The sequence below is a fragment of the Panthera onca genome, chromosome C1, assembly GCF_046562875.1.
Source record: "Panthera onca isolate mPanOnc1 chromosome C1, mPanOnc1 haplotype 2, whole genome shotgun sequence".
Taxonomy (NCBI): Eukaryota; Metazoa; Chordata; class Mammalia; order Carnivora; family Felidae; genus Panthera; species Panthera onca.
Window position 1 is genome coordinate 201,231,767 of NC_138346.1, and position 12,706 is coordinate 201,244,472.

General features: G+C 52.7%; 1 protein-coding gene across 1 annotated transcript in view; it reads left to right on the forward strand.

Annotated features, from left to right (window-relative positions):
- The window catches only part of SLC9A1 (solute carrier family 9 member A1), a 47,951-nt gene extending 40,352 nt beyond the window's left edge, over nucleotides 1-7,599 (forward strand). Inside the window, exons 5-12 of the mRNA XM_060624345.2 lie at nucleotides 535-737; nucleotides 2,256-2,345; nucleotides 2,830-2,900; nucleotides 3,020-3,193; nucleotides 3,434-3,548; nucleotides 3,685-3,786; nucleotides 4,972-5,044; nucleotides 5,703-7,599. Of these exons, the coding sequence (XP_060480328.1) occupies nucleotides 535-737; nucleotides 2,256-2,345; nucleotides 2,830-2,900; nucleotides 3,020-3,193; nucleotides 3,434-3,548; nucleotides 3,685-3,786; nucleotides 4,972-5,044; nucleotides 5,703-6,040 (1,166 nt within the window). The 3' untranslated portion in view covers nucleotides 6,041-7,599. The remainder of the gene's footprint in view (nucleotides 1-534; nucleotides 738-2,255; nucleotides 2,346-2,829; nucleotides 2,901-3,019; nucleotides 3,194-3,433; nucleotides 3,549-3,684; nucleotides 3,787-4,971; nucleotides 5,045-5,702) is intronic.
- The last annotated feature ends 5,107 nt before the right edge of the window (nucleotides 7,600-12,706 follow it).

Sequence of the window (12,706 nt, forward strand, 5' to 3'; positions counted from 1 at the left end):
CCAGTCGGTTGAGCGTCCACCTTTGGTTCAGGTCATGCGTGATCTCGCAGTTCTTGAGTTCGAGCCCGGCATTGGGCTCTGAGCTGTCAGCACAGCTGGAGCCTGCTTCGGATTCTGTGTCTCCCTCTCTCTGCCCCTCCCCCACTTGCACTCTGTCTCTCCCTCTCAAAAATAAAGAAGCATTAAAAAAAAAAAATTAAGAAAACTTTTTTATTATGGAAAATTTGAAGCACACAGAAACTTTGAGCCCATGAACCCATTATAATTAATAGATACCAACATGTGGCCAGCCTTGTTTCAGCTCTTCTCCCACCCGCCTTCTGACATCCAGCCACCGGAGGCCTTGTGATATCTCTAAAGCACATCCAGGTTGGGAAACCCTCTGAGGGATCCACCCAGCTGTCGGCTGAGGGACCCAGGAAGTGAGCGCGCTGGGTGGATGTACTCGCGGAGGCTTCCTCCAGACAGAGCGGTTGCGGGGAAGCCGGGAGGGGCTGGGGACAGTTTGACACTCTTCCTGCCCTTCCCTGGCAGGTGTGCTGGGCCTGACCTGGTTCATCAACAAGTTCCGAATCGTGAAGCTGACCCCCAAGGACCAGTTCATCATTGCCTACGGAGGCCTGCGAGGGGCCATCGCCTTCTCCTTGGGCTACCTCCTGGACAAGAAGCACTTCCCCATGTGTGACCTGTTCCTCACTGCCATCATCACTGTCATCTTCTTCACCGTCTTTGTGCAGGTGCTGGACAGGGCGGAGCAGCCCTGCCTGGGGACCCTGGGTCTGCCAGTGAGAGGGGGCCACGGGTTCTAGTCCACTGATCACTTGCTGTGCAATCTTGGGCAAGCCACTGCCCCTTTCTGGGCCTCAGTTTCCTTAATTGTGAAGGGGGAATCATGATAGTGAGCAACCGATCAGAAAGTAGACCAGCCAGAATGCTGCCTAACTTAGTTAGAGATCCAGACGGCATTGAGAGAAGTGGGTGCAGTCAGCAGGCCCACAGGCTCTTTACAGGGCTTTGGGGAAGTGATTTAATGTCCTAGATTCTCAGTTTCTGCGCCTGTAAAATGGGATAATCATAGCACAACGGGGGGAGCTAGAAAGGTTGTTGAGTTGGGCAGCAGGAGGTCTGGAGTCAGCCTGAGCTGTGCTGCCCCTGTGTGACCCTGGGAAAGACCCTCCTCCCGTTTCTGGGTTCAGTTCCCCATCTGTGAAGTGAGGGCATCAGCTTAGATGATCCCAGAGTCCTTCCAGCCTTGCTGGTCAGTATTTTCTGTGCATTTAAATGAACCTGGCTTAGCTGAGAGTCCCCCCAAACCCCTCAGAATCCCCAAGGAAACCCAGCCTGGATGGCGGAAATTTGCTCCACCTTACCTGACCTGTGACTTTGGGCAAGTGAGAAATGGTCTGTCTAGGCCTCCATTTCTATCCCCTCTGTCTTTCCTAGATATAAATCGTGGCAAAGCCTTAGCTGGGAAACAGCATTGCCTTCTCAAAAGAAAAAGATATGGCGGCATCCTCCTGGGGCTAGACTTACCTTCTGTCCTTAATAAGGATAGGGGGCTGCCTCTTTCACCCGCTTGCCCTGTTTCCATCTTCAAAAATATTTTATGACCTTAACTTTGCAGTTGTATATGGTAATGGTTTACCGAGCCCATTTTCAATGAAGTCAGCATTGAGGGAGGGCCTTCCTGCTTGGGTCTGAATCCAGCGTTACTACTCCTGAGAGACCTTAGAAAGTTACTTACCCTCTATGTCAGTTTCCTCGTCTGTAAAATGGGGACAATGGAAAGATCTACCTCTTAGGGTCATTGTGGGTATTCACGAACTAATACTAGTAAATCACAGCTGGCTCTGGCACCTGGAAAACATGCAGTTAAATTTGCTGTCACTTCTTACTAGGTTATCAGTGGCAGTCCTGTGAGGGAGGCAGAGCAGAAGTAGTTTTCCCTATCAGCCAGGCCTGACTTCTCTGGGCTTGCAAAGTATGTCTGTGGCGGAGCCCACATTTGAACCCAGGCCCTCCAACCCCTCGCCCGGGCTACGGGAGTCATTCCCCTGGATGGGCTCGTGTCTTCAGGAAGAAGCAGCCCTTAAGGACCTACCTTTATACGATGGCTGGCACGGAGGTTGGGAGATTGGGGACCTCAGAGCAGAGGGCATACCAGCCTCAGGAGCTCTGCAGGTGGGGGCAGGGGAGGCTGGGCCTCCCTGCCAGGGTAGCAGAACTGGAGTGCCTGACACCTACCTGCCCCCCAGGGCATGACCATTCGGCCCCTGGTAGACCTGTTGGCTGTGAAGAAAAAGCAAGAAACAAAGCGTTCTATCAACGAGGAAATCCACACACAGGTACTGGAAGCTGGGCCTTGGCGCTCGGTTGCAAAAGGCTCAGGGAGCTGGGGAGCAGCCAGGCCTCATGTCCGTTGCCTCACTCAGCTCCTTCCTCCCTCATCCCAGTGTTGGGTCATCCTTCAGCCCCTTGAGGTCACCATATTGTGCCATAGGCAGGTGTGGTGTGGGCAGCCAGGAGTGCCGGGGGGGGGGGGGGTCATGCTATCTCTACCTCTACTGGGAACCTATTGCAGGCATTGGGCACAGGTGGGTTCAGGGAAGGGGGCTCAGCCAGGCCCCAGAGGCAGAGGGTTTGAGGTGCCATGGGTTCAGGATGAGTGAGGTGTTGGTGCCACCTCCTGGCTGCTCCTGGAACTACAGGGCTGGGCTGAGCAGAGCTACACTAGAGTGGAAGGTGGGGTGGGGTGGGGGGGCCATTCAGAAGTCTCCGTAGGGAAGGAGCCCAGTAGTGAGGCTTGACCTGGCCCTGGGCCCATTTCAGTTCCTGGACCACCTTCTGACAGGCATCGAGGACATCTGTGGCCACTATGGCCACCACCACTGGAAGGACAAGTAGGTGGCAGGCCTGGTGGGCGGGGAGGGGCAGGTGAGGGTCTCCCCGGGCCCTGGGTGTCATCCCACCCTGAGGAACTGGCTCCACGCATCTCCTCCCTCCTCCCTCCTCCCGCCAGGCTCAACCGGTTTAACAAGAAGTATGTGAAGAAGTGTCTGATAGCCGGGGAGCGCTCCAAGGAGCCACAGCTCATCGCCTTCTACCACAAGATGGAGATGAAGCAGGCCATTGAGCTGGTGGAGAGCGGTGGCATGGGCAAGATCCCTTCTGCTGTCTCCACTGTCTCCATGCAGTGAGTGCCCGTGGCCGATGCTGGCAGCTTCTGCACGCACACCAACCTGGCAGGCCGCCGGGGGTGGGGGGGGGGGCAGGCCCCTCTGTTGTCCAAGCAGGGTGGGTGAGAGGGCTGCAGGGCCGCAGTGAGGACCACCCCCACCCCCAGGCCACCCCCTGGGTGACCTCCTGGCCCGGACCCTGCACTCCAGGGTCACAGGAGTTCTCCCGGGGACCTAACCTGTGCCCTGTTGTCCAGGAACATCCACCCCAAGTCCCTGCCTGCCGAGCGCATCCTGCCAGCTCTGTCCAAGGACAAGGAGGAGGAGATTCGCAAAATCCTGAGGAACAACTTGCAGAAGACCAGGCAGCGGGTGAGGGGCTGCTCCCCGCCTGGTGCCCCTCCAGCAGAGGAGTCTCTCTGCTCTAGCCTTGCCCCGCACATGCCCAGACCCCCCCCTGGCTCCTCCAGGCCCAGCTTCTAGTGCCTGACGGCTGTTCCTCCCACAGCTGCGGTCCTACAACAGACACACACTGGTGGCAGATCCCTATGAGGAGGCCTGGAACCAGATGCTGCTGCGCAGACAGAAGGCCCGGCAACTAGAGCAGAAGGTGCGTCTAGGACTGGAGCTGGCTCCCGCCTTTCCGGGAGTCTGGGTTCTTCCCACACCCCCACCACCAAGCCCCTGTGAAGAGAGAGCCACTGCAGTCTGGGTTTTTGGGGTTTTTTTTGGGGGGGGGGCCTCCTCCACTTGTATTGAAGGCTGAGCCCCAGGGCAGGTTCCAGAAAGCTGCTTCTTCCTCCACTTCCTTCCCTCTCAGAGCAGCAAAGAGGCCATTGCTCTCTCATCGTATCCTCAGACATCTGAGTCTATCCATGTGCTCTAACCTCTCATTTTCTTTTTTTTTTTTTTTTAACGTTTATTTATTTATTTTGAGAGAGAGAGATTGCACGCACACATGTGAGCAGGGAAGGGGCAGAGAGAGAGGGAGAGAGAATCCCAAGCAGGCTCCACACTGTCAGAGCAGAGCCCGACACAGGGCTTGAAAGTATGAGAGACAGATACCTGGGTGGCTCGGTTCGTTAAGCATGTCGGATTCCAGGTCATGATCTTGCAGTTCATGGGTTCAAGCCCCACATTAGACTCTGGGCTGACAGCTCAGAGCCTGGATCCTGCTTCAGATTCTGTGTCTCCCGCCCCCGCCCTCTCTCTCTCTCTCTCTCTCTCTCTCTCTCTCTCTCTCTCTCTGCCCCTCCCCCTCTTGTGCTCTCCCTCTCTCTCAAAAATGAATAAATAGACATTAAAAAAATATATGAGAGAGATCAGGACTTGAGCTGAAATCAAGACTGAGCCGACTGAGCCACCCAGGTGTCCCTAGGATAGAACAAGGGCTTAAGGGAAGATAACCTGAGTTCAGTTTAGACATATTGCACTGAGATACCTGAGGGCCATTTGGGGTCCAGTTCTCCTGAGCTGACTTTATGGACCTCAGGGGCGAGTGTGGACTGGAGTAGATAGAAACCAGGGCAGTGTCACTGTGTGAGAGGCAGGGCAGTTTAAGGCTGCTCAGGAGATTGCGTGGCCTGACCACAGGCTGGGCCAAGCCTTCAGGAACCCCTAAAGTGCCAGCATGGCCTCAGCGCTGGCAGAGGCAAGTGAAGAGCCTAGTGAGGAACTGCCAAAGAGGGAGGGGGCACCCGGGCACCAGCTCGCCAAAGGAGGGTGTGGCCATCGGCCTCAGGCGCCATCCAGAGGGGCTGCCCGCACTCACCCCTGTCTGCCCTCTCTCTGTCAGATCAACAACTACCTGACGGTGCCGGCCCACAAGCTGGACTCACCCACCATGTCGAGGGCCCGCATCGGCTCAGGTAAGGCAGAGTGCAGGGTGCCTGATGAGGGGCCTTGAGGTGGGGCACTCATTGCCAGTGTCTCTTGAAGATGAGGCTCTGACAGGAATGGGGCTCAGAGAACCGCTGGGGAGGACAGGCTACTCCCTCTGACCTCCTCCCAAGCCATGAGCTCCTACATCAGATGGAGTTGGGGATTCCCCAAGGGGGCAGAAGAATGGCCCTGCTGTCCTCCCTAGGGACAGAGATGCTTCATGTGGGGCTCACGGTGAGGACCGTGGAGGGGTTTGGTGCCTGGCGGTGAGGCAAGAAGTGTCTGCACCATTGGGATATCCCAATATGTGAGGGAAATGGCAGCGGACCTTCTCCCAGGCCTGGGCCCCAGGGGCAGGTGGTGACTCAGGAAGGGGCCCTAATCCTTGGTCTGAGGAGGGTCACCTGTGGGAGTCCCTGGTCTAAGGAGAGGAGCACAGTCTTACCTTTGGAGCCCCAGCCTGAAGGGAAGAGAAACCATCTGATAAGGGCTCATATGGAGCCACGTGGAGTAATCCTGAAACGTGGCAGCATTGCCATGCTCCTAGGAAGGTTCTGGGGGGGTTGCTGACCCACATCAAGGTGGAGCACACGCCAGGCCAGACTCAGGGCAGAAGCCAACGTGTGCCTTGCTCTTGGTCCCCAGACCCCCTGGCCTATGAGCCGAAGGCCGATTTGCCTGTTATCACCATCGACCCAGCCTCCCCGCAGTCTCCCGAGTCTGTGGACCTGGTGAACGAGGAGCTGAAGGGCAAGGTCTTGGGGCTGAACCGGGATCCAGCGAGGGTGGTGGAGGAGGACGAGGAGGACGATGGGGGCATTGTGATGCGGACCAAGGAGCCCTCATCCCCAGGCACCGATGATGTCTTCACCCCTGGACCAAGTGACAGCCCCAGCTCCCAGAGGATACAGCGCTGCCTTAGTGACCCAGGTCCTCACCCTGAGCCTGGGGAGGGAGAGCCTTTCATCCCCAAGGGGCAGTAGCGCTGGAGTCAGTGGGCAGTGCCCATCCCACCACAGACTCTCCCACCAGAACAGGGGCTGCTGGGGGAGCTGGGGACTCCCCTCGTCCTTCCTGACCTGGATTGGCCCTGCCCCTACCTTGACCGCATGGCAGCTGGGCCCACAGCCCCAACCGCAGCACGGCTTCCCCTGCCTCCTGGGAAGCGCCCTCCCTCCCACCAGAACTGCCTTCCCAATCCATTTGGCAGAACTCTTGGGCTGGGAGGCAGATTCTGCCCCTTCCTGATCCAGGCTGTCTCCCAAACCTGGTCCAGGGCCTCTGGGATTCCCAGCCCTCAGAGGCCTGCCTCCTACTCCGTCGCCCTTCTCATTCAAACCAATCTTAGTTCCTAACCAAAGAGCCTCTGGCTCAGTCTTGGTCCCACCTGGAAAGGGAAGGAGCCGAGACCTCTCTTGGCCTAGGCTGGGCCCTACATTAACAGTGGGAAGACTAGGGGACCAGGTATCTGACTGGGGTACGAATCAGTGACACACGGCAGGCCCACCCTCCTCCTGCTGGCTCTGTCACCTGGCCAGCCACCCTGACCTGTCTTCACTCAGAGCTGCAGGCCGAGGGCATATCTGAGCTTCCCTGACTGGAGCTGGGGCACTTTGGACAGTGATGTGACTTAGCTTTCCAGACTGCTTCCCCAGGGACCACCAGACCCTTCAGGGGCTACTGTCAGGGGAGGGACTGTCAGGGGATCCAGAAAGTGCTGCCTTTTTATCTGTTTTGTTTGTTCACACTCCATGTATGATTCAGTTTGCACAGAGGGCATTCCTGTTTTTAAAACATTTTGAAAACCCCTGATTGAACAGAGCTCTGGCCCTCCTACTCCAGAGCATTACCCCTCCTCATTTGTGCCTGTGTGCCCAACACTCTCCCCCAGATCAGTCCTCTGCCTCCTGGGCTCTTAACTGTGGCCCCAAGGCCGTGATTTTAGAAGTGACCACACACACATCCCGATTCATGATTCTCTCTAACTCACTGATGCTGGGCCTCCTGGCACCTCCTTTGCTCTTGGGCCTGACCCTCAGTCCCTGCTGACCTGTTCTTTCTCTCATTCCCCCCACCCACCCCCTAGGCCCCTGGACCTCTTATGTGCCCCCAGACTCCCCCTCTTATGTGCACCGCACCCAGCTTGCTGTGGAGCCCAGCCCTTGGGGGAGAAGGCCTTCCCCCAGCATCTCCCACCCCACCAGGGCTGGTGGTGGGCAGAGTCCTGGGCCCTTAGGGGCCTTTGCTCACAGGCACACACTCCACCCCCACTGCCACCATGGCCAGACCCAGGCCTATTGGTGTCTGTCCTTCCCCAGGATTGTGCAATAGTCAGAGTGCCCCTCTTCCCAGTGGACTGGGCAGTGGGTGCTCATCTGTCCCCCTCCTCTCCGTGCAAGTGCTGTTTTGGGCAGGAGTCCCCATGCAAGGGTGACATTGACAACCATGTTCAAAGCCACCACAGCTGCTGCCGCTCTGCTGCCTGTACAGAAGAAACCGAATCTTTTTCATATTCTAATAAACACGTGTGAGTTTTTATACAGTTGAGGGCTGCTTCCTAGGGACCAGGACTTTGGGAAGGAGGGTGGCCTGGCCTGGGCGCCTGAAGGACTTAGCTCAATGGCTAGCGCAGAGAGATGCCTAATCCGTGTCAGCGGCTGGTGTGGTTATTGCTGTGTGCCAGGCCCTGGAGATAACAGCAGTGGGCAAAGCAAGATGGTCCCTGCCCTCCGGAGCCTCCGGCCTCCTGAGGAGAGAGCACTATCCAGCAGACGTTCATGCAGACCACGAAAAACCCAGTGTGTTTGTGAATGACAGCGAGTGAGAGGGGGTCGGGAGTGGCAAGGAGGACTATCCTGAGTGATCTTAGGAAAGGACTAGAGAATAAGCTGAGATTGATCAGGTGACGAAGGTTTCAGAGAGTTCCTGAATATTCTAATCGGGAGCTGCACATGCGAAGACCTTAGGATCTGAGAAACGACCGGTTTGGCTGGGTCAGAGAGTGACAGGAAGGGAGACAAAGATGGGACCTTGTAATCCTTGGCTAGATTTTGATTTATACATAATGGCAGTGGGAAGGTTCTGGTACCTGTAAAGTGGGGACAGTAACGTGGATGAAAGTGCTCAGATGTGTAAGGTTCAGCACTGTGCAGGGTGCCCAATGGGCTCAGTTCAGTGGAGGTTGGATCCCTGAGGTGCATTTCCAGGAGCTGACCACCAGAGGGCAGTGGGGCCTTGGCACACGCCCCAGGCACCCTTGGAAGGTGGGCTGTCCAGGAAATCATCTTGTTTGCTTCGACTGGGAGTCAGGAGTGGTCAGTGCAAAAGGACTGTAGGGAAGGACCATGCCATCCGTTCCTGTGGCAATCAATGTCTCAACAAGAAACAGACGATACACCCAAAGGGATACTGAAGAGCCTTCAACTAAAGGATTCTTTACAGAGGTGTGGGCAGGGTTAAGGGAACCTACCAGGAATGGGGCCCAGGGGACTCACACTTCAGAAAGCCATTACAACCCCTAGACTCCCTCCCCCTAGAACAAGAAGAAGGAGCTGTTCCTAGAGGAGGGGGCCACCCTGCTGGAGCCACAGCCATAGGGAGCAGAGCAAAGCCCCTGCCAGAGGGGAAGCAGGAGATAAATATTCTGCTTTTGATCCTGCTGGTGCCTCCCCTTAGCCAAATCCATTAGGGAGCCAGAAGGGAAGGCACCTGAGTAACTTCACGGAGTTCAGTCCACAAGGGTCAGCCTTGCAGTAAAGGGAGCAAGGAGAGAGTGGATTTAGGGGACAAGACATCCAAACAGCCATGCCTTTTGCCCCCACCATCCACTGATCCTTCAGATGAAAAACTCATGTCTCTGTTGCTTAATGATTACATAATTTCTGTTTGGGGTGATGGAAAGTTTTGGAAATAGATTATGATGCTGGTTGCAGAACACTGTGAAGGTACAAAGTGCCACTGATCATTTACTTTAAAATGGCTCATTTCATGTAAACTTCACCTCAATTTTCTAAAAATGGAAGGAAAGCTCACCTTCAATAGGAGAAACACAGTCTCATCAACCACCACCTCCTTCTCATACTTAACCATACTCTTGATATCCTCCGGTCATACCCTTTAACTTAAAATGTCACCCATCACCAGGGCTCTTCCAGTAAAGTGGGGTGGTGGGTGGGTGCAGAAAACCAACAACAGAAACCCAGAAACCCACTACAGCACCCCCTTCTGCCGCTGGTCACAAGACGTAATTTTCCACTCAATGGCAACCCTCTTCCACCCCCTTCTCTGTCCCTCTTACCAGCTGCTAGCTCTCTAGCTGGTTTGGTTCTTTACCTGGTGGGTAAGAGCCATACAGTTCAGGTTCTTCTTGGTCTTAGGTTTGCAGGGTTGCCAAGTTTCCCGTTGATGGTCGTTATTGGACATGGGAGATCCAAGAGGCACCCAGTACTCTGGATTCCAAACATAGTCTTCCTGCCCATCCCCCATTTTCCTTCTGGTAACCTAGATCAATCACACTATCTGGTACAGTTGATCCCCTCTCTGCCTTTTGATTAGATAACATACAGAGCTCCAATTGAGCCAAGGGAAAACTCTACTTCCAATCTAAAGGAACCATTTATGTGCTCCCTGGAGGAAGTATTCCTCCTTTGGGCACTAAGGACTGTAGACCCACCGAACACAAAGTTGAGGGGATGGAAAGCAAAAATTCCTCCAGTGGGTTATTTGGAATAATATTGAGAGGAGCCACTCCCATTGCTACCTACTCCTTGGCCCCTGGGCTTCTGCCTTCTGGCTATGAGAGGTGGAGCCGGATATTGGCCACTGATTTAAAGCACATACTGCTTTCTACTTGTCAACCTAACCTTGCAGAGTACCTCCCAACTGGTGCTTTAACACTATTCTATCCATTCAGCTGTTTCTGAGTGACAGGGTACGTTGTAAGTACAGTGCATTAAGACCACTGCTGTTTGTCCCTCACCATAAAATGAAGTTAGGCAATGTGTGACATGGCCTAGTGATGAGTAAGGCATTCTGGAAAGTCCAGAGATGATGGTGCTGGCGGAATCCTTGCAGGCAGGGAAGGCAAGTCGATACCACAAATACATATTTATTACCGTGAGCTGATAACTGTTCCCTTCACAAAAGAAGGAGTTAGCGTAATCAACCTGCCAATGGGAAGCTAGCTAGCTGGTAACCCTAGAACAGTGGTTCTCAAAGGTTTGGTCTCAGAAATCCTTTACATTCTTAAAAATTACTGAAAAATTATACTCTTAAAAATTAAAAAGGGATTCTTGGGGGGGGGCATATTTATTTTCCTGGATTAAAAATTAAGCTTTAAAATACTCGTTTAAAATGAATAAATCTAGTACATGTTAATATAAAGTTTTGAATGAAAACTTTTTCAAAACAAAAACTGTGAGGGGAGCAGCATTACTTAACATTTTTACAAATTTCTAAAGAGATTGGGCTTAATACAAGACAGCTAGCTTCTCAAATCTTCAGCATTTAGTGTGTTGTACATATGTCAGGCCTCTGGAAAATTCCACTATACACTCATGAAACAATGACAATGAAATAAGCAAAGAATGCCTTAGTATTAATATGAAAATAGATTTTACCTCACAGAAGTCTTGGAAGAATTTGGGGGACCCCCAGGGGTTCCTAGTTTACACTTTGAGAACCATTGCCCCAGGGAATGGTGCCACATGGGAAACTCTTGGTCTTTGCTGCTGGCAGCTTGGGTGCTCAGCAGTGCCAGCTGTCCATTCGATTCGGTGAGGGAAATGAGTTGAGCCTGTGTGTATTAGTTTTCTGTGGCTGCTGTAAAAAATTACCACAGATTTAGTGGCTTCAAATGACACAGATTTATTGTATTACAGTTCTGGACGTCAAGAGCTTGGCATAAGTCTCACTGGGCTGAAATCAAGGTGTCAACAAGGCTGCATTCCTTTCTGAAGTCTCTAGAGGAGAATCTTTTTCTCGCTTCTAGAGGCTACCTGCATTCCTTAGCGTGTGCCCTCCTTCCATCTTCAAAACTAGTCACAGCCAATCCTTTCCCACATCACACCACCCTGACACTGACTACCTCCTGCTTCCACATTTCAAGACCCTTGTGATTCCTTTGGGCCCATCCAGATATTGCAAGATAATCTCCCTACTTTTACAGTCCGCTGATCAGCAACCTTAATTCACCTTTGCCATATAAAATATATTCACAGATCCCAAGAATTAGGACATCTCTGGGAGGTCACTTATCCTGCCTACCTTACTATGAATAGCCCCTATCCCTGCCACCATGACCACTTTGTATGTGGGCCCATTGAGTAAGAACCAAGGTAGCTGGGAAAAGAAGTTGACATCTGCAGAATAGATCTCATCCAATTATTTAGAGGCTTCTTCATAATGGATGCTCTCTCAGGGCATTTGTATGGGTCAGAAATAGCTTTACCACCTGTGCCCATTTCAGGCAGTCTGTCCATATATTCCTCTCTTAGACCTCACCACCAATCTCTCAATCTTGTTATTTTCAGGTTTCTGACCAGCCAGCAAACTTGTTAGTCCCTGTTCGTGAATCAGTGTAGATCCGTACCTCAGGTCATCTCACCTTCCACACAAAATGGACAATCCATATAATCAGAAGTTCTACCCTGATACCCTGAGAGGTTATCCCTTCATCGCTGTTTTTTAGAGATGCCCTCAGTGTGGCTTTAATGCAGCAGCTGTCCACTTGTGGCCGGTGCTTACATACCGTGCAGACCCATTTGGAAATCACGTCTGTGCTTTTCCCTCCATGTTAACTGGTCAAAGCAACTTCCCCAACTAGAGGGAGAAGCAGTGAAGCAATGAGAGGAGATGCCATGGGAATTTGAACCACCTGCTCATGCAATTTCCCTGTGCCTTCTGGACTTGCTCAGACCTGATCTCCTATATACTATTTAATAATAGAATGCTACCATGCATGTCCAATTTTATGACTAGCTGGATCAGATAATATCCAGTTCTGGTTGCATGGGTCACTTGGTGTCCACAGTCAGGCTTTCAGTCTCCATTTATGTCCAGTTGTGAGCCAGGAGCTGTCTTTTTTTTTTTTTTTTTTTTTTTTTTTTTTTTTTTTTTTTTGAGAGAGAGGTAAAGAGGGCACAAGTGAGCAAGGGGCTGCGAAAGAGAATCCCAAGAGGGACAGAGGGAGACAGAGAGAAGCAGGGCTCATCCGAAGCAGGGTTCAAGCTCATCCAAAGTAGCGCTCTAACTCACAAACCGTGAGATCATGACCTGAGCCAAAGTGAGATGCTTAATGGACTGAGCCACTCAGGGACCCAGGAGCTGTTTTTAAATGGAGACTAGTTATTGGAAGAAGAGAGCATGAATTAATCCAAAACCCTAAGGGTCTGTAACTGTGCTGCAACTCTCCCATTGGAGCTTGTCTGTACAGCATCTTTTTCGGCCATAGTCACTTCCAAGCCCTAAAGCACATGTGACAGGGCAGCCTGGGCCTGAAGTCTTCTGTCTGCAGGGCCTCACTTGAAACTTACAGTCTTGCAGGTTTTTCAGTAAATGGGCAGAACGGCACGACCAAATGTGATAAGCATTGCCTCGAAAATCCAGTATCCCATCAAACATTTTGCCCCTTTCTTTGCAGTGGGCACCAT